The sequence below is a fragment of the Triturus cristatus genome, chromosome 9 (assembly GCF_964204655.1).
Source record: "Triturus cristatus chromosome 9, aTriCri1.1, whole genome shotgun sequence".
Lineage (NCBI taxonomy): Eukaryota > Metazoa > Chordata > Amphibia > Caudata > Salamandridae > Triturus > Triturus cristatus.
Window position 1 is genome coordinate 883,671,190 of NC_140592.1, and position 27,207 is coordinate 883,698,396.

The following is a 27,207-nucleotide window of genomic DNA, read 5'->3' on the forward strand; positions in this document are numbered from 1 at the left end:
CATATGCCTCGAACATTAGCATTTTAGGCAGATAAGCAACTCAATCCATGCTCGTCGGCTTCGACTGCCTTTTGGTTCAGTTACTCAATGGAATACAATTTCTGCACAAATCTGGCTTCCTGGATTGGCACACATTTGCAAATTAGCTATTATGCACCGGCGGTAAAATCTGGAAAGGGTTCCAGCTGTCTAAACTCAAAGGTTTATAAAAATATCAATACATTACCTTTTAAGACCACAAAAATATTAATAGCCGCTTAATCTGTTGCTTTTCATATTTAATCTTTAAATGTGAACACATTTCCTCGACTTTCTGATGAAAACGCTTCATGTCAGTAATGAATCATGCTTCCTTCTGCATGGAAGCAGTTTAAAGCATACAGTACTCTATAAGTCAAACTCATTGGAGATAACATTTTTGAGTCTCTATTTTCATACCTAGCAAAGAGGCATTGTTTTGTGATGTACACTCTAAGGAAGTAGTGTACCTGCCAATAAGAACATCAATTATTTGTACATTTTGAGGCAGATTTACAAGCCACTTGCGACACTTTTGCACCGCTGTTGCGTCACTTTTTGTGACGCAGCAGCAGCGTAAACAATGTGTCACATTGCGGCCCATTTACAATGTGGCACATCTTGGGAGATGCATCAACTTGCAAAGCCCTGCGTCACATTATACCTGTGTCAGGTATAATGTATGCAGGGTGGGCGTTCCCATGCTGGAAAGCCTCATAAAAGTGAAGCGGTTTCTAGGATGCCACTGCTTCAAAATCCTACGCCTGCTTGGAGCAGGCATAAGGAGTGACACAGTGTTTCGGGAATCAACCTCCCCATGCATTGCTGGAGTTGTGTCGTGCTTTCGACACGACTCCAGCAGTACGTGACTTTTGCACCAACAGATGCGTCAGAATTTCTGACACATCTGTCAATCCTTGCGCCATGGTGCGCCATTTTGTAAATACGGCGCATCCATGGTGGTGCAAGGGTTTCGCAGGGAGGTGCATGGAAACTGACGCATCTACATAGATGCGTCCGTTTCTTGTAAATCTTCCCCTTTGTATTTAACTATTTGTGAAATTGACATTTTTAAATGTAGCCCCACATTTTTTATGATATGTGCTTGATAATAAAATGTACAGACTTATAAATGTTGAAGGGCTATACCCAGTACAGAACTGTACAACACATGCATAAAACAGAATGATCTTTGCATAATTACTACAGACAATAACAGCATGTGATGTCAATACTAACCAGCAATGAAGAAAGTAACAAAGTTGTCCAGCATTATTTCCTCATCACATTTCTCTTCCAATGCTACAAATAGAAAACATATGTTTGTTAAATTATTTATGTCACTGAAGGCTCCATAAAGCATCAATCATGCTAAGCCTATTAAATTAAAATCTAAACAAATCTTTCAGTTTTTTATGATTTTCACTGTTACTTCTGCTCGAATATTTGGTTTTTCAAACGTTTTGTGAATGATATCCCATTTTGCTTCATTAAAGTAAAACTAATGTTGTGACTGGTGACTATTTTGTTGCGTACAAAGAAAGTAGACGCTGTATAGGCAGCGCAATAACAGAAGCCGACACAGTCACAGATTGTAATCAGCATGCGCACTGCCTACGCGCAGGAGTAACTTGTTTATATTAGACCTGCTGGTGTCAGGTTGGGAACAAACCAAAATCAGACTATCCAGAGGGGGACCACAGGTCACTCTTTCTCAAAGCGACACAACATTCCTCCAAGATTTGACACAAAAACAAAACACATAAGAATAGCAAAACCCAACCTAAACTTACATTTTTGGCACTCAGGAATCACTCAGTTCGGTTCTTACAGAACTGGCCTTCTAGTTGGGCATACCTGTCCTGTAGTCTTGCAATGTCTGAACATAATCCTTGTAACACTGTAAAGGCTGGCAGTGAGGTCTGAGGGAATAGTGATGCTAACCCTCGTGGACCTGAGGGTACAGCTGAGAGACAGTGAGATCTCCTCAGACTGGAACAGGGTGGATGATGTATCATGGAGCTCCGAACAGAAACTGTCGGAGATAGTCCTATCGATGATTGGTCCAGATATCACTGGCCATTGCAGGTGTGTTACAAGGAGTACTGTCCGAACTACCTTGCACAACACTGTTTTGGGTGGCATGCTCTGAAATTCTCTTAAAATGGAAGACATTCCTAGTGATGCTGATGTCCCCTATCACAGCAGTGACCATCGTTCCTTTGATTCTGGATACGCCCAGTGAAGCCATGACATGTACTCAGGCCAGTGCAACTGTTGCTACTTCAAAGGGCATCTATCTTAGGGGATGCTGTGTTTTCAAATCGTTTATGGTTTTAACAGCACCTGCTGCAGAGTTTCTTGTGTGCCCAGCAACATTTAGGCAACAATAAAAACGCCAAGATAACTCTGGTGATTAATTTAGTAGCTGGAGAAAGATCAGAGTGTTGTCTAGTGGGAGTTTTGACTCATAATAAAGTAGTACAGAGAAATAATATGCCAAATTGTATGTTATGTAGATAGCTCACGTGGGTTACTGGTTGTTGGAAGGCGGGCCTCGGGGGGTCGGAGAGACCACCCAGAAGAGCCCCCACACTGCACGAAGTAGCCGAGCGCTGCTGAGAAGCCTCCGGGGAGAGGTCCTTCTCCTATAACGTACTAGCACAGTAACACCACCACACAGGACTCAAGGGGATTCAGCAAGACGAGCAGTTCTTTATCAGTACTTATGAAGTTACGATTATCAATATTTACAAGGGGGGGGCATCGAGGGATCCACAAGAGTCTCAAAGTCTTTGGTAGGGACGGGGTAGCGGGACAGTCTTTAGCAGCAGCTGGGTACGAGGGTACCTGGGGCCCAGTTCTTATCCCCACGCTGGAGGGCCTCCGGATCTCGGAGGGGTCGAGCCGCGACGGCGTCAGCAGGGCTCTGGTGTTCAGTCCGTGGAGGTCGAGCCGCGACCAGGTCAGCAGGGCTCTTACGGTGTCTTGGTTCCGCTCGAGCCGCGACGACGTCAGCAGGGCTCCGAGGGAGGGTTCAGCGAGGTTGGGCCGCGACAGCGTCAGCAGGGCTCCGATGTTCCGTGAGGCTTCGTGACCCCAATAAGGTGGAGCCGCGACGCAGTCAGCAGGGCTCGTGGTAGAGTTTCAAGCAAGAGTTCTTCTCCGTTGGGTCGGCCGCGATTCAATCAGCAGGGCTCTCGACTCCGGGATACAACTGCTGTCCTGTTGCAGGGTCGCTCCAGATATAGGTCTGGAGCCCTTTGATGTCCGGACCCTTGCGCCCGGGGGGGCGGAGAGGCCGGGCTGGGAGAGGCCAGACGCCCAGCGGGAGAGGCGCCAGGCCCAGGAGAGCTGTGGGGCGATCGCACCTAGGTGTGGGAGGACGGTTGGGGGTCCCATCGATACTGCCCTCCGCCGGGAGTGGGGAAGTGTTCACGTGGTACCCCCTGGCCAGTTGGTGGTGCCTGGATGTCGGGGCTTGCTGGGGCCGAGGCCGGGTTGAGCGGGGTCACGTAGGCTGGCGCGCAGAGTCACGTACAATCCAAAATGGAGGGGCCCCGAGGTGCAGGGGACCTCGTGCGGCTTGGCGAGGGGGAACAGGACCACGCCACGAGGCCGGCTCCAACAAGCGTCCCCCCCAGCTGAAGGCAGGGAGAGTCACCCATCTCCTTGGGGATTCTCCTCGTCGAGGCGGAAGAAGCGGGATAGGCCGTCGGCGTTGGCGTGGTCATTGCCGGGCCGGTGTTCGACGGAAAAGTCCATCCCTTGCAGCGAGATGGACCACGCAGCAGCTTGGGGTTCTCGCCTCGCATCTGCATTAACCACCGCAAGGGCCGGTGGTCGGTTTGAACCCGGAAGTGGGTGCCGAAGAGATAGGGCCGGAGCTTCTTGAGGGACCACACGACAGCGAAGGCCTCTCGCTCGATGGTGCTCCACCGCTGTTCCCGGGGCAATAGCCGTCGGCTGATGAAGGCCACGGGTCTGTCGAGTCCCTCCGCATCTGCCTGGGACAGGACGGCCCCAATTCCATATTCGGAGGCGTCCGTCTGCACAACGAACTCCTTGCTGTAGTCAGGGGCCTGTAGCACGGGGGCAGTGCACATCGCCGTCTTGAGAGTCTCGAAGGCCGACTGGCAGCGGGGTGTCCAGTGCACCTTCTTGGGCTGCTTTTTGGACGTGAGCTCTGTGAGGGGGCCAACAATGCTCCCATAGTCTTTGATGAATCGCCGGTAGTACCCGGTGAGGCCCAGGAAGGCCCGGACAGCTGTCTGGGTGGTGGGGGGTTCCCAGGCCTGGATGGCATCAACTTTTGGTTGGAGGGGAGCCACCTGACCGCTCCCCACCTGATGGCCCAGATAGGTCACCGATCCTTGACCTATCTGGCACTTGCTGGCCTTGATCGTGAGCCCGGCCCTTTGGAGGGCGGCCAGGACTGCCTTGAGGTGCCCCAGGTGCTCAGCCCAGTGGTTGCTGTACACGGCAATGTCATCCAAATAAGCCGCGCTGAAGGCCTCTAGCCCGGCCAGAACCTTGTTCACCAGTCTCTGGAAGGTGGCCGGGGCGTTCTTCATGCCGAAGGGCATCACCCGAAAGTGGTAGTGCCCATCAGGGTGGAGAAAGCGGATCTCTCTCGGGCGCCGGGGGTGAGCTGGATCTGCCAGTACCCGGCGGTGAGGTCAAAAGTACTCAGGTAGCAGGCTGCTCCTAAACGGTCGATGAGCTCGTCGGCCCGGGGAAGGGGATGGGCATCGGTCTTGGTAACAGCATTCAGACCCCGGTAGTCCACACAAAATCGTAGCTCCGGGGGATTGCCTGGGGCGGCGGCCTTCGGTACCAGGACAACGGGACTGGCGCACGGGCTGTCGGAGGGCTCGATGACCCCGAGGGCCAGCATCTTTGCCACCTCGCCCTGGATGCAGGCCCGCACCCGGTCGGGTACTCTGTAGGCTCGGTGTCGCACGGGGGGACTGTCCCCAGTGTCGACGTCGTGGACGCACCATGGGGCCCCCCTCGGAGTGAGGGAGAAGAGGGCTGCAAAGGGCTGCAACAGCTGCTGACAGTCGTGGCGCTGTTCCGGGGTCAGGGAGGAGGCGAGATGGGCGCCTTCGATGGACCCATCGTGGTCGCTGATCCGCAGGAGGTCGGGTAGGGGCTCGGAGTCGTCTTCGCCCCGTCGTCGGTTGCCAGTAGCAGGCTCAGTTCGGTCCGGGCAAAGTGGGGTTTGAGCCGGTTAGCATGTAGGACCCGGAGGGGGTTCCGGGGGGACTCTAGGCCGATTAGGTAGGTGACGGGGCTCTTCTTCTCCACCACTTTGAAGGGCCCAGTCCATTTGTCCTGGAGGGTGCAGGGGTCAACCGGGGCCATGACCCAGACTTGCTGGCCTGGCTCAAACTCAATGGTAGAGGCGTTCCGATCATACCACCGCTTCATGTCCTCCTGGCTGGCCTCGAGGTTGGCTTCGGCCAGGGCTCGGAACCTGCGGGTCTGGTTTCGTAGGGTCAGGAGGTATCGGTAGACGTCGGGAGGGGCATCTTGGGGCTTCATCTCCCAGCCCTCCTTGACCAGGCTGAGGGGTCCGCAGACCGGATGCCCATACAACAGTTCGAAAGGGCTGAACCCCAGGGACTTCTGCGGGACCTCCCGATAGGCAAACAGGAGGCACGGCAGCAGGACATCCCATCTCCGCCTTAGGGGCTCTTCCAGGCCCTGGATCATTCCCTTTAAGGTCCTGTTGAACCGCTCGACCAGTCCGTTCCCCTGAGGGTGGTATGGGGTGGTGAATTTGTACGTGACCCCGCACTGCTGCCACAGGGACCGCATGTATTTAGAGATGAAGTTCGTACCCCGGTCGCTCACCACTTCTCGGGGGAATCCCACTCTCGAGAAGATCCCCATTAGGGCACGGCCCACCACGGGGGCCGTCACAGTCCGAAGCGGGATAGCCTCAGGGTACCTGGTTGCGTGGTCCACGAGGACCAGGATGAAGCGGTGACCCAGGGCGGTCCGGGGGTCCAGGGGCCCTACAATGTCTATCCCGACCCGTTCAAACGGGGTGTTGACCGTTGGAAAGGGCTGGAGGGGGGCTTTGACCCGCCCCCCCGCCTTCCCGCTGGCTTGGCAGGTCGGGCAGGACCGGCAGTGGTTGTCCACGTCTCTCCGCATCCGGGGCCAGTAGAAGTGGGTCACCATGCGGCTGTAGGTTTTGTTCTGCCCCAGGTGCCCGGCGAGGCGCACATCATGCGCTAGGTTAAGGAGGAACTCCCGGAATCGGAGGGGGACCACCAGCACGCGACTGGCCCCCAGTTCCACAATCTTCTGTTCGCTGTACAGTAGGCCCTCTGCCCAATAGACCCAGTGCGTTCCGGTCTGGTCACCGTTGGCCTGCGAGGACGCCTGCTGTCGGACCTCTTCGAGGGAGGGGCAGGTCTCCTGTTCCTGCTGGAACTGCTCTCGGGTGGGACCCCCGTCGTGGCGCCATTGGGCAAGCGCTGGGAGCGTTTCGAGAGAGGCGATTTCATCTGGGGAGGGTTCGGTGGATCCGGTATCAGCGTCCGCTTCTCCCTCGCTGGAGGCGGGTGGTGGCGCGGGCCCCTCGGGCCTGGTGGGGTCAGATGCTATGGGCGAGCGTGGGGCCTGGGTGGCCATGGACCGGGTAGTGGCGCAGGCCCATTCGGGTAGCCCCAACATTCGGAGGTGCTCTCGCCGCTCCACCTGAGCCCAGGGAGAACTCTCTAGGTCATTCCCCAGGAGGCAGTCCACCGGGGCGTCGTCGCGGACAGTCACCTTTAGTAGGCCCGTCACCCCTCCCCATTCGAAGGGGACCTGGGCCATCTGGCACATGCTTTCGCTGTTGTCGGCCGTCCGGACGGGGCATAGTACATTGGGCAGGATCTGTTCGGGGGTCACCAGGTGGCAGCGGACAGCGGTGACACTGGCTCCGGTGTCACGGAGGGCCTCGGCCCATTGTCCATTGATAGTGACCCACTGCTGCTACTTCTGGGTGTTGCTCGGGATGGGTGCTCGGGGCACCATTTCTCGGCTGCCCAGGCAGACCAGGGACATGGCCGCCGGTTCCCACTGAGTGGTTCCTCTGTCGAGGGGTTCTTCCTCTTCCTCCCCTTCCCCCAGGGCGGCAGCCGCCAGCTCTCGGGGCGGGGGCCCGCCGGCCCCGCTTCTTCGGTTCATGGGGCAGGCCGGGTCGCTGGCATAGTGTCCGGTTTGTTGGCAGCCGTAGCAGGTTATCGAGGGCCGGGGTCCGGTCCGGGCTGGAGCCGTCCCTCTTCGGGCCAGGCTCGGGGAGAGGTGTTGCTGAGGCGGCCCTCGAGGCGGACTTCGGGGTGGCCCGGCGGGGATGTCCCGATTCCGGGTCGACCCTCCTCCTCCGCCGCGCTGGCGGGGAGGTCCGGTGGTGTTTCTCTGGTACTCCCCCATCGAGTTCCGGGGGACTCGGGTGTTGACCCATCGATCGGCCTCGGCGGCGAGCTTCCGCGGTTCGGTCAGCTTGCTGTCGAGGAGGTGTTGTCTTAGCTCCACGAAGCAGTTGTTGGAGAGGTGTTCCCAAATAATGAGGTCGACCAGCTGCCCGTAGGTGGTGACCTTGCTACCCTTGATCCATCCTTCTAGGGCCCTGCTGAAGAAGTCCACATATTCTACCCACGTGGTACCGGGGATTTTTTTGCAGTCTCTGAAACGCTGGCGGTACATTTCCGCGGTTAGTCCGTAGCGGGTGAGCAGGGCCTCCTTCATATGGTCGTAGGAGGTCACCACCTCTTCTGGTAGCTGGAGCAGGGTGTCTCGGCCCTCGCTAAGGAACCGCCCCCACAGGCCAGCACCCCAATCCTTCCGGGGCACCCGATGGGAGGTCATGGCCACCTCGTACGCCTTGAACCACTGCTGGATGTCGTCGTTTTTATAGTATTCTTTGACGACATCTTTGGGGATATGCACCTTGGCTTTGGCGGGGGGTGGAGCGCCTCTATTACTGGGGGTGCCGGTCTCCCCCTTCTGGGCCTTGAGTTCGAGTTCTTTGAGGCCCCGCTCGTGTTCAAGGGTCAACCTTTTTTCTTCCAATTCTCAATGCCGCTTTTTCTCCTCTATCTCTTCCTGCAGCCGTATCTGTTCTAGGGCCATTTTCTTTTCGGCCAGCCGGAGTTCGCCGTCCAGCCGGAGTCGTGCAAGCTCTAGTTCGTGGGTCCGGACCTTCTCCCGCTCTTGTATTTCCTCCACGGAGAGGCCGGTTCCCAGGCTGTCTCTCCCTCCGTTTGCCGGGGTCGGTGCGGGTGGTGTGGCTGCATTTAGGGGCAGGGGCCCTTCGTTCTGGGAGGGGTCCGCCTCGGACTCTATCCAGGTTCTCAGGGCTTTCTGCATCTCTTCCTTGGTACCTAGGCCGGTGGTTGCAATGCCCTTGTCTTTGCAGAACTGTTTTAACTCTTTGTGAGTATACTCTTCCAACCGTTCTGGTTGGAACTCCATGGTCGCGGTGGTTTCCTGGTTGCTCATGGTCTCTGTTCGTCTGGATGGATAGCGAGTGGGTTACTTGCTTGTACGAACTGCGTTCGGCTCGGATCCCGTCGCTGGCCACCAAATGTTGGAAGGCGGGCCTCGGGGGGTCGGAGAGACCACCCAGAGGAGCCCCCACACTGCACGAAGTAGCCGAGCGCTGCTGAGAAGCCTCCGGGGAGAGGTCCTTCTCCTATAACGTACTAGCACAGTAACACCACCACACAGGACTCAAGGGGATTCAGCAAGACGAGCAGTTCTTTATCAGTACTTATGAAGTTACGATTATCAATATTTACAAGGGGGGGGATCGAGGGATCCACAAGAGTCTCAAAGTCTTTGGTAGGGACGGGGTAGCGGGACAGTCTTTAGCAGCAGCTGGGTACGAGGGTACCTGGGGCCCAGTTCTTATCCCCACGCTGGAGGGCCTCCGGATCTCGGAGGGGTCGAGCCGCGACGGCGTCAGCAGGGCTCTGGTGTTCAGTCCGTGGAGGTCGAGCCGCGACCAGGTCAGCAGGGCTCTTACGGTGTCTTGGTTCCGCTCGAGCCGCGACGACGTCAGCAGGGCTCCGAGGGAGGGTTCAGCGAGGTTGGGCCGCGACAGCGTCAGCAGGGCTCCGATGTTCCGTGAGGCTTTGTGACCCCAATAAGGTGGAGCCGCGACGCAGTCAGCAGGGCTCGTGGTAGAGTTTCAAGCAAGAGTTCTTCTCCGTTGGGTCGGCTGCGATTCAATCAGCAGGGCTCTCGACTCCGGGATACAACTGCTGTCCTGTTGCAGGGTCGCTCCAGATATAGGTCTGGAGCCCTTTGATGTCCGGACCCTTGCGCCCGGGGGGGCGGAGAGGCCGGGCTGGGAGAGGCCAGGCGCCCAGCGGGAGAGGCGCCAGGCCCAGGAGAACTGTGGGACGATCGCACCTAGGTGTGGGAGGACGGTTGGGGGTCCCATCGATGCTGCCCTCCGCCGGGAGTGGGGAAGTGTTCACGTGGTACCCCCTGGCCAGTTGGTGGTGCCTGGATGTCGGGGCTTGCTGGGGCCGAGGCCGGGTTGAGCGGGGTCACGTAGGCTGGCGCGCAGAGTCACGTACAATCCAAAATGGAGGGGCCCCGAGGTGCAGGGGACCTCGTGCAGCTTGGCGAGGGGGAACAGGACCACGCCACGAGGCCGGCTCCAACACTGGTTTTGTCACAGAAATCCTTTTGTTATTTGCATTTCATAAGTAACAATCCTAATATAGCACAGTGAGCTAGAACTGTCATCAGAGATCTGCATGCAACCTGCAAAGTATAGGTTAGAAGGTTATGTTTTTTCCACAGTCTGATTATCCTATAAAAGAGTTTGTTTGGGTAGAAATACATTCTTATTATTCCAACACCATCAGCTGCTACTTTTTCAAATCAGAGTTCATGCTTCTCAGTTTCAAGCACTATTAACATATGGGGGCTAATTACAATGTTGGGCGCGGTTCCGACTGCAGTATTTGGATGCGACTGCCCACAGGGTTGTTGCAAACATCCATTTTTCAATGGAAGCTTGTGCGGCAGGCAGAAGAGGCCTGCAGCACTATCTTCCATTGAAAAAATTATTTTTTAAACATCCCTGCTCCGTGTGGCAGGCCCTCATTTTGAAGGGATGTTTAGGGGGCACCACAGGGTCCCCCCGGCCATGATGCAGAGAACAAGGGGGGGGCAAGGGGGCCCTGTCGCTTTCCAGCAGCCTTTCCATGTCGGAAAGGCCAACATAGAGTGGCTGTCGGAAACTGACATGATAATCCCAATGGCAGAGCTGCCATCATTGAGGGATTTTGAGGTGTTTCCGACACACCAACGGGCTCCTTGAGGAGCCCGCTGGAAAGTGGTGGATGGTCCTTCCACTTGCTGCATCCGACCGCACACATTGTAACGCGCCGGTCGGACCACAGCAGCAGATGGCAGTTGGACCGCAACTGACGAGGTGTCGGTTGCGGTCCAACCTCCATCATAATAGGCCCCTTTATGCCTACCAGTAAGGATGACCTGTAACTCCTACACCTTTTAATCCTCAATGTCTTGTGTAACATTTCCTATACATTGATTTTCTTGTGTATGATTCATTATCTCAGTGTGATATGTGTGTGAAGTAAAGTGCTCTGACACCCTACATTGGTATGGGTACCACCATAAAACAACTGAAATACACATGAGAGAGGGGCTATAGAGAGATGAAGGGCACTGTTGGAGGGTGGTAGTGAGGGAAACCATGGAGAAGGAGGTCATTGGGAGCACCAACAAGGATTGTCACAGCGAGCACCACCAGAGCTAAAGCTGGCTATGACTCGGGAACTGGTGTGAGGGGTGTTTCGATAATCCATTAGGAACTTGTAGATGGCCCATTCAAGGTGGTCATTGTCTAGTTCAACAAAGAGAAGAACCTTGAGGAATGTTCTCATAAATCTCTCCTTTAGCTTGGGATGTTTGAAGTTTAGAGATTGGAAGTAGTCTGCTAGTTTGTTCTCCTGAAATAAAGGGCCATTGTGGGTCTTTGTGTTGCAGATTACGGCAGTATCCACTTGGCTTATCATTCTTTTCCTCATGAGACTTCATAGCGATGGCATGAGCCTCCTCTTTGGCTCAACTGGATGAGTTTTAATCACTTTGGTAGATAGTGATGATTCAAATATGTGCAGCTCTCACATTAGCAAGTTCATGTGCTGTCCCCTAAGAGCGAGCAGGTAGCTAAGGCATTCGCCATCTTCAATATCTCTTTCCTTAGGTCTGAGGAGTGACAGCCTTGTATTTCTTGGGAATGTAATCCTCCATTGATGCTGGGGAACCTGCCCATGCTTGTAAGCCCACGCCGGTGGGTATAGAAAGCATCAATAGACTCACTTGATCCTTGTTTTATTAGCCTTAAATAAAACGTTCATAGTCAGGGTTTGCTTTGGTACTGAATTGTTGTTTTAACACAGTTACTGCCGCCGTGTAATCATCATCATCTCCATTGTCAACAAGGGTAAGAAGCATTAGGAGTACCTCTTCACCCAGCAAATGCAATATAATAGACCTTTCAGTTGCTAGGCCAGTCTCTTTTGTCACAGCAAGATCATTTTCAAACCATGTGATCCACACCTTCTATCTAGCCACCACTGATGATGGGGCTGGTAACATGCTGAAGGGTTGGATGTCATTTACGGCATTGTGCAGCATGGTGGGTGTGGTGACACAGATCTCTGGTAGCTGGTCCTGCTATGGTAGAATGGCCTGAAATACACTTGAGCTGCAATGGTGGGGAGAGAGCTTGTCCATTCGCATTTACCTTATTACTAACAGAAACTAGTTTATACCCCATTTGTACTTATTTATTTCAGATCACCCTTTTGTAGGGGCGTCCTTCTCCCAGGCCAGGACATGGGTATTGAGTGGCAGAATGAAGCATTGTAGCAGCTAGCAGCAGTACCCTGTGAGGCATTAGTGGGAGAAGTAAGCTGTTACATTGCAGTGGCATTCAGCAACGGGCATCCAATGACAGAGTGATGGTTTTGTGCACTGCCGGTGTGGGGAGAATGCACCTGTTATTCTGACTATGTAGTAAATAGCCTGTGGTGATGAGCAGAACTGCTAGGGGTACCAGGAGTTTCATCTCCTCAGCTTGAGCGTGTGTGTGACTCCTCCAGCTGTGGTGGTGTGAATGGAGGAAGCAATAATGAGTGAAACTATTGAGCGTTGAAGGCTCCCCGGGGCTACCTACATGGACAGTAGCATAATTACAAGTACTGATTACTAATGTTTTGTTGTGTATAAAGTAGGCCCCACATAGGCCGTGCAATAGCAGGAGCAGATGTGAACTCAGACTGGTATCAGTATACAGACTGCCTGCACGCAGGCGTGACTCATTCACTTGTAGACCTGTTGACTGCTGGTTGGGAACACACCAAAATCAGGCTGTCTAGAGGGGGATCCCAGGTCACTCCCACTTGACTCAAGCACCAGTTGCCCAGTTACCTCTATTTTCAAAGTTACAACAACAATAATTGTTTATAATTAATTGATCTTGATCACTATAAAAACCAAACACAGGAGCACATTTTAAGTTTGATAAACACCAGATTGGACTATGTTGGCATTTTGTACTTGGGTATTCCAGACAGATGGACAAAAACTTCAGGTACTAGAGAATGCCGCTGCATGCTTCATTCTTAGTATTTTCAGACAGGAAACCGTTGCCTATCCTCTGAGACAATTGATCCCTGTTAAAAAAATATATATTTTTAAGGTGCTCTTCTTTATACAACACGCCTTCCAAAAGTGTGGGCCACAGTACTTGATCAACAGGATCCGACTCTACCATCCTTCTGGCATCCACAGGGGGAGGCGTGGTGGCCACTCATATCCTTGCCAGGAAGGAGTGGAATCAACCTTCTACTTCGCTTTGGGCTCCTTCTCAAGAATCAATGTTTAGAAAGGCTCTAAAAATCCATCTCTCCGCATCAGACTAGGACGGGCTATCTTTGATGTACCTCTGCTGGTCCAGCACCAGAGCAATCTGTGAAGTTGCTGTGCGCTCTACAAATCCGTCATTCGTTCAATAGTGGGTCGAGGGTGTGGTCTGACGGCTAGACTGCCGACTTTGGAGCTGGGAAACCAAGGTTCGAGTCTCGGGGTCCTGTCCACATCCTGTGATTCTGGGCAAATCACTTAATCTCTTCGTGCCTACCACAAAAATGAATTTGTCCTTGTCTAACGTAACCGGTGCTCATGTAAAGCGCTCCAATACCTTCGGGTCGAGTTCGCGCTATATAAGTCTGCATTAAAAAAAATCGTTTAAAGATGAGGCGCTTGAACTCGTAACAAATGGTTTTCCTCTGAAGGACCTCCTAGTGGGATCAGTGCGAGTTCCATCACAGGTCAGTTACCTCTGTCTTTCCTGCTCTCGCAAATGGAAAGATTCCTTATGATCGCGATGATTTCTAATTGTGTCTGATGCATTCAAAACACAATTTAGTAAAAATAAGACATGAATTTGCATCCAGCAGACATGGTGAAACAGACACATACGTTTAAGATCGCTGTTTGTTACAGTTATTCATATCAAAAAAGAAAACAAGCTTTGACTATATAATTTGAATATTTGTATATTGCTATCATGCACCGCACTCTAATGGGAGCTACGCAGTAGAGTTAAACCTATTTGATAAAGTCATACAGGACTGGTGTCCCATTTATATTGATTTAGAAATCTTTCATAATTAACCCTGTAAACTAAAGGTCATTACAACAGAAGTTTAGCTTGCCTTCGCTTTTCAGAATCTGTGTTAGAATATCCATCGGTATCTCCTCCCCATCCTCGAGGGCCTTCTTCCTGCGCTCGATGCATTCTCTTCCTGTTCGGCGCAGCAGCCTCACGCTCTCGCGCACATCCTTTACCAGATGGCGGTTTCCAGGGTACCACTTCAACACGACGTAATAAAAAAGAGTCCATTTACTTATGAGACACTGGCACAGAGACAAATTTCGCAAAAGAAAGAAGCAATATTGTCTCCACAAACCTTTGACAATGGCAAGGACATTTCTTGTTCGTTTATCCCTTTCAAGACCATGGAGATTGCTCGTGGAAATGGAGTCTGGTCATCCTGGAGTGAGTTTAGTTCCATTCCAAATGCCACCTAAGGGTAAAACAGTATAAGTTATTAGGAGGGGGATTTATTTTTTAGCATTGAAAGTTTACCTTTTTCTCCTATGATCTTACACTGAACCAATCTATTATACTTTTTGTAGTTATTAGTTTTAGTGTCCTAGGCTATGGAATCTATCCAACATAAACTACCGTATTACTTTGCATTCACAGATGCTAGTCCAAAAATTAAAAGACATAAACTCAGGCTCAAAATCTGCAGTCACATGCAACTTTTCCATAGTAAAACTTTGTGTAAAATGACTTATGCACATTCTTGCGTTTTCCATATAGCTGCTCACCAGACTGATCTTACAGGGTCTCTGTTACCTTCTCTGGTAACTACACCCCTTCTCAAGTGGTGGTCTGGTTGTCCCCCAAAAAATTAAGAATAACTTGCTCCAGATGGTGATTTGTCAGTGGTTCAGTGTTAGAAATGGGTTTTCTGGTTGGCTAGGGTATGCACCTAAGCCAGGCAGGATCCACCACTCTAGTCAGGATAAGGGGATTACATGTCTAAAATAACCCCTGCTCACCCCCTTGGAAGCTTGGCATGAGCAGTCAGGATTTTCTCAGAGGCAGCGGTGGCAGGCATGGATCCAGGCAGGGGCGTGGGGAGCGGGTGAGGAGAAAGGGGAATGTAAAAAAATACAAATAAAGAAACACTTACCTTATCGCTGTGTCCCACGTCTCTACACCGTCTCTCCTCCGCATCGGAACAGGAACCAGGAATCACACCCAGGCTCCCGTTGTGATTGGTAAGCACTCAGGCTTCCCTGAACAATCACAACGCTGTAATGCAGCGTTGTGATTGGTCTGAGCGCCATTGTTCGGCGACCAGATATTGACTGGGGGCATGGGCATGTTGTCCACCCAGGTTGTAATGCAGCCTGGATGGAAAACATGGGAAGTGTGCTTGACTGTTTGGCCGGCCCCAGGGGGCCGGCCAAAGCATCATGCACACTTCAGTGTGCCCACCACTCATCCCCTGCCCTGCTCTAAGAGCAGAGCAGCCCCGCTGGCCTGCCCACTCGCAAAGCAGCTGGAACAAATAAAATGATAATAACATTCAGTTATTAACATTTATTTTCCTTTAGTCACACTACTTATAAGCAGTAGGGCGACTCTCCTCCACCTTAGCGGAGGAGCCACTACTGCTCAGAGGCAATGTGTAAAGCATTTGCGCATAACAAACAGGACTACAGTGAAAACACTACAAAAGGACACCACATCAGTTATAGAAACAAATCCAATATTTATCTGTGTAAAACAAGGCCAATACAACAAAAAAATCCAACATACAGTAATCCAAAATACCAATAAAGCAAATATAGACTTTAAAAACAGTTCCTTGAAGTCAAAAGCAACGTCCAGGGCTATCACAATGTCGTGAGCAATCAAATCCAACAGTTCTGGCTGAGCGCGGCATCGCGGGCCAGCTACGGTGTCAGAGAAACCCGTATAAGAGTACCTTTGGAGATGCAGGGCGTTGGACCTTAGGGTGAGCTCTGGAGGAGCGGTGTCAGTCCCAGGAGTCGGTGCAGGAGTCGTCAGGACCTTGTAGTCACACACGTTGCAGGTCAAACTCCTTGAGTTTGAAGTCAGTAGTGCCTGCGTCAGCAGGCGTCAGACCTGCAGTGTGAAACAGATCGGTGTGACGTGTGGTGCCTTCAGGTCACGGTGCAGGTAGCAGCACGTGAGGGCCATCCAGCTGCGTTGGTGAGACCAGGGCTGTGGTGTGAAGCGGGGAGGTACTCGTTGCAGTGCTGCCAGGTCATGGTGTAGGCAGCAGCTTCGTCATTGCTGAAGCAATGTCGTCGGTAGACCCAAGACTGCGGTGCGAGACGGGGCAAAGCAGTGTGCGGGGCCCACTGCTTGCGGTGTAGACAGCGGCGTGGGTTGACGAACTGGAGTCAAAGGTACTGGCATCCGTGGGCCAAGGATAGGCAAGAGACTACCACGTCCATTTAAAAGTATGTACCTTTTTTGTGTGCTGCTTCGGGGCCTCGTAATTTATAGTTGCATTGCAATTGAGATATAGACGTCTTTTAAAAGACACTGACGAGTCTGTCTCATGTATTTTAGAACCATTCCTAACAAATTGGCCCTTCATTCCCTGGTTCAGCGCCTTAGAACTGATTGCGAGCTGTATTCTGTGATTGTGTCACTGGAAAGGCGAGAGACTACATCGCGCATTTAAAGGTATGTACTTTCTTTGTATTGTAGAGGTGCACTATAACGGATATATAGTCGTCTTAATAAGACGTTGACAAATATGCCTCATATGTTTTTAAGAGTCATTCCATACAAAGTGACCCTTCATCACCTGGTTCAGCATTTTAGAGTCGATTGCATCCAGATAGATGTAGCACCATCAGCGCTCCGCAGAGGTCAGAAGCCCTGTTAAGTTCTTTGTCTTTATATATTGGCTCTTCTCTCACAGGATTAGTGAGTTTTATCATTACACGTTCGGTGGGGAAGAATTAGTTTGTGGGCTACTCTTTGCCCATCTTTCACATTATTCCTCGATTTTTCTTGTTTGATTTTAGTAGTTGTTCTGATGACACTTTATGCTTTTCTTCTATATCACTTTAGCGGTGTATTTTCATCCGGAGGATAGAGTTGATAAATAGGTGTCTATACCGCCTTATGCTCATCTGTTGACCACAGATTTGGTGCTATATATATAAATGCGATAGAGACTTTCCAAATGGTGTGGGAAATCTCCTACGAGAAACAAACTTGTATATTACTTGTATATATCTGTGTATATGTGTATATGTAAATGTAAAGGATCATACTAATTTGTGTTTTAGGTTTCCTTAAAGCCCATAGTCCTGATGAGGCCCTGAAGAAACGGGCTGAAACGCGTCGACTTGATAGATATAAGAAGCCCTCCCAACTTCGACTCTTATATAAAAAAGAAATAGACCACAGCTTTTAATATAAGAAAGGGGTTAAGACTTATTATTACCCCGTTAGGTGTTGGCATAAGGGTATTCTTGACGATATAGGTTGTGAATTGTAATTGCTCTTAAAATTGTTTATCGAATTCCTATTTAAATTAGGGCAACCAGGATTCTTTGTGTGAAGATAAATTGTTTATGTTTGTTAAGTCTATTTGTATATAATTGTGTGTACAATTCTTCGTATTCATTTTTTTTTTATTATGTTTTTGTACACTTATTGTTTATTTGTATATGTAAATGTATAAGCAAATATGTGCGTAGAGATAAACATCTGGATAACAGACCAGTGTAAGTGCTTTCTAAATAATTAAATGTTGTTGAAGAGAATATTTCTCCATTGAGGGACTAATTAAGGTTTCCTTCAGGTACATAAACAACCAGTGTTGGTGGATCAATTCCGCCGCACCATATCTTGTTCTTTTCTGCTGTTTGATTGCCCAGGTGCGGGTGGAGTATTAGAGCAAACCCCCTTATTATTGATGCGGTGTGGGACAGGGCGGTGCGTCGTGTAATTTATGAGCGGTGCTTACAAACCACAGTGCTGGCAGCGGCGTTGATGTCAGCTTGGATCAGTGGTGGCGGTGAGACCAGGGCTGCAGTGTGAAGCGGGACGGTGCTCCCTGTTCTCCACGAGTAGACTCCACAGGTCACGGTGTAGGCAGCCACATTGGTGACGGCATTGCGTTGTTATCAAGAAGATCAGGGCAGCGGTTTGGTGCAAGGCGGTGCGGAGTGCGATGCCTACAGGTCACGGTGCAAGTAGCGGCTCAGTGGCAGAATCGGACGGTGTCGTCGGTGAGACCATTGTTGCGATGTGAAGTGCGGTGGTGTCCTCTGTGGTGCCTTCAGGTCACGGAACCGGCATCGGCATCGTTGACGGCGTCGGGTTTCCTTTTTCCTCTGTGACAGCTGAAACATCCAGTTCCAGAAGCCAGTACCCAGAAGATGTTGAAGTCTTCGATTTCCATGAGACTTCCAACAGGAGGCAAGCTCTTGGGGATATTTAGTATACAGAAAGAACAGTCTCTTCCTTTCCCTGCCAAAGACAGAAGTAGCAACTGCAGGCCAACCAAACAAAATAACAACAGCAAAGGGGTCGTACTGCTCCTGGCAGCTATTCCAGCTCTTCTTCCTGACAGGTTCCTTAGTCCAGCAGTAATCTAAAGTTCTGGGGTCAGGGACCCAAAATTTATACCACATTTTCCTTTGAAGTTGGTACAAACAAATCTCCTCTGGCATACATAAACGAGTTCAGCCTGGCTCAGGCCAGGTTCACTACAGGAGGTCGAAACTGCTTTGTGAGAGTCAGCCACAGTCCATTCAGGTGCAAGCAACAACTCCTCCCACTACTCTAAATGCATCCAGGTCTAATCCGCATGGCTATGAGTCACCCAGGAAATGCAGGACACACCTCAAATCCCCCCGCCCCCTCCTGGGTCTGTCTAGTGTGAATGAACATCCTCTGCTACTGTCACTCTTAACCCAGACAGGGTTTTTTTTTGTTTTTTGACCTTTGATATTGAATTTTCAAAACATTTTTATCTTTTCAAAAGTTAAGACAATCTTTTTGTTCTCAACGCTGTACACCATGAAGACACAAAAACATGAAAAAATATATTACGAATCTCCAAAACACCTAAAGTCATTGACACTGCAAACATATAAGTCAAAAAATACATGTAAAGAAGTTTTTTGAACAGCTCTGGTTCTGCAATATTTAAAAAACAGAAGCAACAGAAAAAACGAAATTAAACTGACAAACTGCCCTGCTAAACTACTCAAGAAGCATGAGCAACAAGTTGATATCTTCAAACAAGTGTGGCATTATAGATCTATACCAAGGTGGCTCATTATAAGGAAATCAAGCAAATATGAATGATAATATGGTTTGAGTCGCATTGGAACACTGTTTGATTGTTGCTCATGCTTCTTGAGTAGTTTCGCAGGGCAGTTTGTCAGTTTAATTTAGTTTTTTCTGTTGCTTCTTTACTGTTTTGTAAATATCACAGAACCAGAGCTCTTCAAAGAACCTTCTTTACATGTATTTTTTGTCATATATGTTTGTATTGTAAATGACTTTAGGTGTTTTGGAGATTCATAATATAGTTTTTCATGTTTTCGTGTTTTTGTGTCTTTATGGTGTACAACGTTGAGAACAAAAAGATTGTCTTAACTTTTGAAAAGATAATTTTTTTTAAAATTCAATATCAAAGGTCAAAAAACATAAAAATAACGTAATTTATTTTGGTCATATCAAGTGTGTGGTGTGATCAGGAAGTAAGAATGTGAAGAGTTATCAGTACTAGCATGTGTGTTGTTATTGGATATTAAATAGGCCTAGCCTTACTGATTACGGGCCAAACCCCTCCTAGTTGCTTGACTTTCTAAAAGTGGCATTTTCAAACACTTAATATAAAAATATAAAAATCATCTTTACTAAAAGACAAATCTTTAAATTCTGAGTTCATTTCTCTATCTTGTCCCAATGGAAAGTTATGCTTGTAAGACGTCACAAAGCAACTGTTACGCGCTCCTCCACTTGCACTGTTTTCACACTCACTACTAGAGGGGTAACCCTATTCTTCGCTCCCGTGGATGCTGGCTATCGTCCTCGACTTCAACCAAGTAAGTCAAGTAGCAAGAGTGACAGCAACTCCCATGTCAGCCTATGGGACAGATAGCCTTGCAATAGTGAAAAACGAAATGTACAGTATTTCACTATAAGGACATGTATTAATCACCAGTACATGGCCTGCCTTTCTCCCACGCTGCACCCTGCCACAGGGGTACCTTTGGCCTACCTTAGGGGTGTTAAATGTGAGAAAAGGGACAGTTATGGCCTAGCAAGTGGGTGTACGTGCCAGGTCGAATTGGCAGTTAAACACTGCATGCAGACACTGCAATGGCAGGTCTGCAAACCCTTTGAAAGGCTCCTTTTGTGGGTGGCACAATCAGTGCTGCAGGCCCATTAGTAACACTTGATTTACAGGCCCTGGGCACACACAGTGCACAGTACTATGGACTTAGTTTGTAAATCAAATAAGCCAATCATGGAAACCCAATCATAACAAAATTTACTTGGAGAGCATATGCAATTTATTACTGATTAGCAGTGGTAAAGTGCCCAGAGTCCTAAAACCAACAAAAACTGGGTCTGAAACAGGAGGCCAAAATGCAAAAAGTCTGGGGGTAAACCCACTGAAAAAGCCAAGTTTAACAGTCAGGCTCAGTAAATAACTTAAGGTTACAACTTCATATACCCCACCTTTGTGAGTGTTGCCACAGTTTCTGAGACCCTGACAGATATGGATATCTCCAGATGGATACACAATAGCTGTAGATGAATATGAGTGACCTGTATTCGGGAATCAGTTAATACCTACCCAAAATGAATCTAGAAATATACTCACTACCTCCTACACGGTTCCTTTAATACAATACAATACATAGGGCAGCATTAGACACGTAGGGTTATGGAGATAACTCTCCTGTAGTGTCACAGATGCTATCATCACTTGTAGATAGGATCATGTGTAGAGGTTCTGTTGCAGTGCTATAGCTGAACCATTTACGGGAGGCATAAAAACAGAAATAAAAATAATCAATAAATTGGACTGACCCGGTGGAGTCCAGTATTGCATGGGATTCGAATAGGGACTTGGGAAGAAAACATTCAGCAATGCCAGATGTCATCTAAGCAAAGGAGTTCAATTTACATTGTTGTTAGCAAAAAGAGGAAATATCACACATTTGGGCTAGAGTGGGTCATTAATGGAAGAAATCGTTATGTAAATGACTTAGACAGATATGAAACTTACAGAATATTTGTTTGAAACATGTTATTTTGAGCCAGTCACCAATGACATACCTCCTTGAACTTTCCATTAAAAATTCAATGTCATGTTCTATTTTCTTATTAATTAATGATTTATACGTCCTGCCATGAGTTCTTTAAAGTATAGGGGCTTGATTCACAAACTGCACTTTGTAGTATATTTTGTAGTAGTATAAAACGCACTACAAAGTGTATGTTTTGCCTCTACCTATATATGCCCCATCCTGACTGAGGAGTCTCTACACATTTAAGTATAGATTGTAGTAGTAAATGTGGCCCGAGAGTATAGCTAGAGGGATCCCACTGGGTTCATAGAGTCACAATACTTGCCAGTGTCCCTGCATTAGTGGGTCATTCTCCATGTTCTATCGCCCTTAGCAGGGAAGTCCATCAAAGTATTGACTAGTCTACTCTGGCTCTAGGCTGGGGCGGGGGGGGTTGTGTTGGAAAATGGCCCTCTCTAAATGGTCACCCCAAACTATTTACCTTCCTCCTCCTCTTTTTCTGGCCTTGTTATTATTGGTTTTAAGACTCTGAGCTTTACCACTGCTAACCAGTGCTAAAGTGAATGTGCTCTCTCTTCTAAACATGATAACATTGGCTCATACCCAATTGGCACATTTAATTTACTTATCAGCCCCACGTAAAGTGCACTACAAGTGCCCAGGGCCTGTAAATTAAAAGCTAAACGTCGGTCTGCAGCACTGATTGTGCCACCCACTCAAGTAGCCCTTTAAACATGTTTCAGGCTTGCCACTGCAGGGCCTGTGTGGGCAGTTAACACTACAGTGTTGACTTGGCATTTAAAACCCCTTGCCAAGCCTTAAACTCCCCTTTAATTACATATATGTCACCCCTAAGGTAGGCCCTAGGTATCCTATGGGGCAGGGTGCTGTGTAATTAAAAGGTAGGGCATGTACTTTTAGGTTTTGCATGTCTTGGAAGTGAAAAATACCCACATTCGTTTTTCCCTACTGTAAAGCCTACCCCCTCATAGGTTTACATTGGGAATTCCTTATTACACTTTATAAGCTGTAATTCCTGATTGAGAAGGAGTAGATCTGTCATGTTTCATATAGCTGGAATGGTAATGATTAATCCCCTTAACTGGTAAAGTCAAATTTATCATTACCCATTTAAAAATACCACTTTTAGAAAGCTGTAAAGTCCCTTTCTCACTGTGCCACTGGATTCAAGCTAGCCTGGCTGATGAAGGGTAATAACCAGAAACCGGTCCTAGGATGCTTGTTTCTGGTTCAGAGAGGACTTGGCTTGGCAGTTCAGCATGGACTGTTCCCATGAGGCACGGGGTCAAGACTGATTTGCATATGGCTGGGTCTAAACTGGGGTGGCATGGTGAGCAAAAGAACGATGGATTCAACCCAGATCTCTTGACTGGGGGGAATGTATGATTTGTTCAGCAGTCTGTCCATCATTTGTTTGCATAGCACTTTTTACCCCAAGTGGGATGGGTATGCCCAGACGTGGGTCCCTTGCTCACTGTGCCACTGGATTCAAGCTAGCCTGGCTGATGAAAGGTAATACCCAGAAACCAGTCCCAGGATGCTTGTTTCTGGTCCAGGGAGGACCTGGCTGGGCAGTTTGGTCTGGACTGTTCCCATTAGGCACAGGGTTATTTTTCTCACCACATCACCCTAGTTTGGATCCAGCCATATGCAAATCCTGTCTTGACCCTGTTCCGCATGGGAGCAGTCCAGCCTTCACTGCCAAGACAGGTCCTCCCTGAACCGGAAACATGAATCCTGGGACCCGTTTTGGAGTATCACCTCTCATCAGCCAGGCTAGCTTGAATCTAGTGGTGCAGCAAGCAAGGGACCCATGTCTGGGCATAGCCTTAGCCACTTAGGACACACATAGCAACATCACAAAATAAAATGATGGACGAAGTGTTGAAACTTTTCAAACACTCACCTCCAGTAACAGATCTTTGATTAATCTATCGTTATTTTGCTTGCCACGTCACCCCAGTTTGGACTAAGCCATATGCAAATCAGTCTTGACCCTGCTCCCCATGGGTACAGTCCAACCTGAACTGCCAAGCCACATCCTCCCTGGACCGGAAGCAAGGACCCTGGGACCAGTTTTGTGGTATCACCACTCATCAGCCAGGCTAGCTTGAATCCAGTGATGCAGCAAGCAAGGGACCCACGTCTGGGCGTACCGGTAGCCCCTTAGGGAGCATATAGCAACATTACAAAATAAAATATTTGACGAAGTGTTGAAACTTTTCAAACACTCACCCCCAGTAACAGATGTTTGTTTAATCCATCGTTATTTTGCTTGTCACGTCACTCCAGTTTGGAACCAGTCATATGCATATCAGTCTTGAAAATGCTCCCCATGTGAACAGGCCAGCCTGAACTGCCAAGCCAGGTCTTCCCTGAACCGGAAACATGAATCCTAGGACCCAGTTTGGGGTATCACCTCTCACCAGCCAGGCTAGCTTGAATCCAGTGGTGCAGCAAGCAAGGGACCCATGTTTGGGCATAGCCTTAACCACTTAGGACACACATAGCAATATCACAAAATAAAATGATGGACGAAGTGTTGAAACTTTTCAAACACTCACCCCCAGTAACAGATCTTTGTTTAATCCATCGTTATTTTGCTTGTCACGTCACTCCAGTTTGGAACCAGTCATATGCAAATCAGTCTTGAAAATGCCCCCATGTGAACAGGTCTGAACTTCCAAGCCAGGTCTTCCCTGAACCGGAAACAAGGATCCTGGGACTGGTTTCAGGGTATCACCCCTCATCAGCCAGGCTAGCTTGAATCCAGTGGTGCAGCGAGCAAGGGACCTTCATCTGGGAATACCCTTATCCACTTAGGACACACATAGCAACAGCACAAAATAAAATGATGGACGGAGTGTTGAAGCTTTTCAAACACTCACCCCTAATCACAGATTGGGTTTCATCCATCATTATTTTGCTTGGCATGTCGCCCCAGTTTGGACCCAGCCATAGGCAGTAGCAGCCGGTGTTTGCGACGAGTGGTGGAGTGGGCGGAGAGGGCAAGGGGGGCATAAAGGGCAGGAAGGGAGGGGGGAAATTAAAACAAATAATAATAAAAGAAATGTACCTTCAGCCGGCCGTGTCCTGCCTTGATCTCCTCTGTTCCATCCTCTTCTTCATGCACAGACTCCAAATCTGTTCTGCGGCAAATACTGAAGCTGCTCTTGCATGAGAGCAGCTTCAGGATTGGCATGAGTGCTCTCGATTAGCGCTCCAGGACAGACTGGAGTCTGTGCTTGCTCTTTCCAACTCCAGCAATGCAGCTGGGGTTGGAAAGAGCTTCACTGCGCATGATGGTTTGGCCGGTCTGAGACGGCCAGCCAAACCGTCATCTGCCGTGAAGGAACTGCACACACTACTCCCCTCAGTGTTGTCACCCCATCAGCCCTGCCCCCAAGAGAACTGGAAAGGAGAAATAAAATGAGTGTTGTTTTATTTTTCCTTTCCTGCCTTTTTTGGGGGGCGATGCTCCTCCGCCATATCGGAGGAGTGCCATTGGCCATATGCAAATCAGTTTTGATCCAGCTCCCCATGGGAACAGTCCAACCCAAACTTCTAAGTCAGGTCCTCCCTGGACCGGAAACAAGCATCCTGGGACCGGTTTTGGGGTATCACCACTCATCAGCCAGGCTAGCTTGAATCCAGTGGTGCAGCAAGCAAGGGACCCACATCTGGGCCTACCCATAGCAACTTAGGACGCACATAGCAACATCACAAAATTTGATGTGTTTCGTATTTCGTCCATCATTTGTGTGTCTTTTACTTACACCTGAATAGGATGTATCCTGTCCCTGAACAAAGGGGTGCATACCCTCATAGAGTGAGTATGGAGCTGGAGCTGGGAGGGAGAACCTCGGTGCACTTTAAAGCTCCTCTTTGAAGTCACCTCCACTTCAAAGTCACAACTGGGTATAAGTACTGGGTCTCTGACCTCACAAATTCAAACACTACTGGACCTGTGAAGAACTCTGCCGGGAGGCAGGACTGCTGTGCCGCTACAAACAACTGCCACTATGCCGGACTGCTGCTCTGCAAGAACTGCTTTTCTGCTGTCCTGCTGCCTGCTACCCTCTGCCCTGCTGAGGAAGGACTGGATCATCTTACTTGAACCCAGAGAGACTCCACAGGCATACTGGCTTGCCTCCTGTTTAAAGACTCAGGGATATCAAAGTCTTACACCCTGCTCCTGTGCCTGGTCCATTGGAAGGGGATCCAGGTGCTTGCTTCAGCAGAACTGATGCAGCCTCTACTGTGAGAGCAGAATCGACACATCAATGATGTTGCGGAAACAAAACTGGCACATCGCACTTGGAACCACTTCATCACCATTGAACCGTCACATCGGAACCACCGCATCACTGTCACTATCAATGCAGATAGATGATCGATGCATCCCCTCAACTGCAAGGAGAAACACGACGCATCGGCTTCGGAAACAACATATCTCGGAACCGGCACTTCTTCATCAGAACCAGCGCATCGCCATTGTTTCATGGAGAAAATCGACGCATCACCTCAACTGTGGGATCCTCACTGACGCATTGTCCGATTGCACCCTGAATGTTACTGTTGCATCCATGATCAAGGTACTTGTGTTCAGAGCGTCTTGCATGGCTCTTGTATGCGGCCTGCGCTTCATCACAGCCAGCCTGAACACTTGACTTTGCCCATGTCCAGCGCTTCTAGATAATCCCATAGGCGCTTATTGCTTACAAGCGCTATTTTTTACTTTTATTCTTTAAAAATTCATATCTTGACTTCTACTTATTGTATTTTTGTCATTTTGGTTGTGTTTTATTTATAAAAATAGAATCTATTATTCTAAACTGGTGTGGAGTCTTTTTGTGGTGTTTTCACTGTGTTACTGTTTGAAATGTTGCACAAATACTTTACATGTTGCCTCTTACGTTAAGCTTGTCTGCTCTGTGCCAAGCTACCAGAGGGTGAGCACAGGTTAATTTATGGTGTATGTCTGACTTAGCAAAGACAACAAGATGATGAACGGAGTGCTGAAACTTTTCAACCACTCACCCTCAGTCACAGATCTGGGTTTAATCCATCATTCTTTTGCTCACTATGCCACCCCAATTTGGACCCAGCCATATGCAAATCAGTCTTGACCCTGTTCCTCATGAGAACAGTCCAGCCCGAACTGTCAGGCCAAGCCCTCCCTGGACAGGAAACAAGCATCCTGGGACTGGTTTGGCGGCATCACCCCTCATCAGCCAGGTTAGCTTGAATCCAGTGGCATAGTGAGCCAGTTAGCCATGTCTGGGCATACCCAGTGCACTTAGGGCAAGAAATAAAAAGACACACAGATGATGGACTGTGGTAAAGCGAGCATGGGCCTCACATCTGAGCATATCTTTGTCCACTTGGGTCGAACATAGCAAACACAACAAGATGCTGGATTGAGTGCCGAAACTTTTCAACCATTCACCCCCAGTCACAGATCTGGCCTTAATTCATGTTTTTTTTGCTCACTATGCCCCCCAGTTTTGACCCAGCCATATGCAATTCAGTCTTCACCCTGATCCTCATGGGAACAGCCCAGCCCGAACTGCCAGGCCAGGTCCTCCCTGGACTGGAAACAAGTATGCTCGGACCGGTTTCGGGGTATTACCGGTAATCAACTAGGCTAGCTTGAATTCAGTGGCACAGCGAGCAAGGGACCCACGTCTAGGAATACCCTTTCAGCACTTCGTTCACCATCTTGTAGTGTTTGCTGTGTATCCTACTTACCCTGACTAGGATTGGGTTCTTGCTTGGGCAGGGTGCATACCTCTTCCAATCTGAAGTCCGATTTCTGACAGCGACGATGTACTCTACAGGCTCACCAACGTTCCTTACAGGCAGCCAATACCTCGGAAGAGTTCAGGGAATTCAACTAGCAAGTAGTACAACTCAGCTGTATGTAAGCTGAAAGCAAAATGAATGAGTTGCAGATTTTTGATCGTTTGGCAGTTCAGCAGCATACCTGTTCCTCCTTTTCTTAGATATACTTTGGTAGGGCTAGTCCACTCACTGGGCGTAATGTCTACTGCAAACATTCCATCAAGAGCGCGCAAACCTGAGTTGGCTAGAGGTTTGATCTTTTTGGGATGATCTTGTATGTTTCCTAGACATTACACTTATGAATATGCAGGAGTTGATGATGGCGGTCACATGCATTTCTCCTACCAGTACTTGGGGGTGGATCTG

The 27,207-nt window shown here is 49.2% G+C and overlaps 1 protein-coding gene across 1 annotated transcript in view; it reads right to left on the reverse strand.

Moving 5' to 3' along the window:
- Positions 1–27,207, reverse strand: part of LOC146799019 (cholesterol 24-hydroxylase-like) — a 263,806-nt gene that overhangs the window by 115,272 nt on the left and 121,327 nt on the right. Inside the window, exons 7-9 of the mRNA XM_085626414.1 lie at positions 14,043–14,159; positions 13,788–13,944; positions 1,258–1,320 (exon numbers count right to left, since the gene is read on the reverse strand). Of these exons, the coding sequence (XP_085482540.1) occupies positions 1,258–1,320; positions 13,788–13,944; positions 14,043–14,159 (337 nt within the window). The remainder of the gene's footprint in view (positions 1–1,257; positions 1,321–13,787; positions 13,945–14,042; positions 14,160–27,207) is intronic.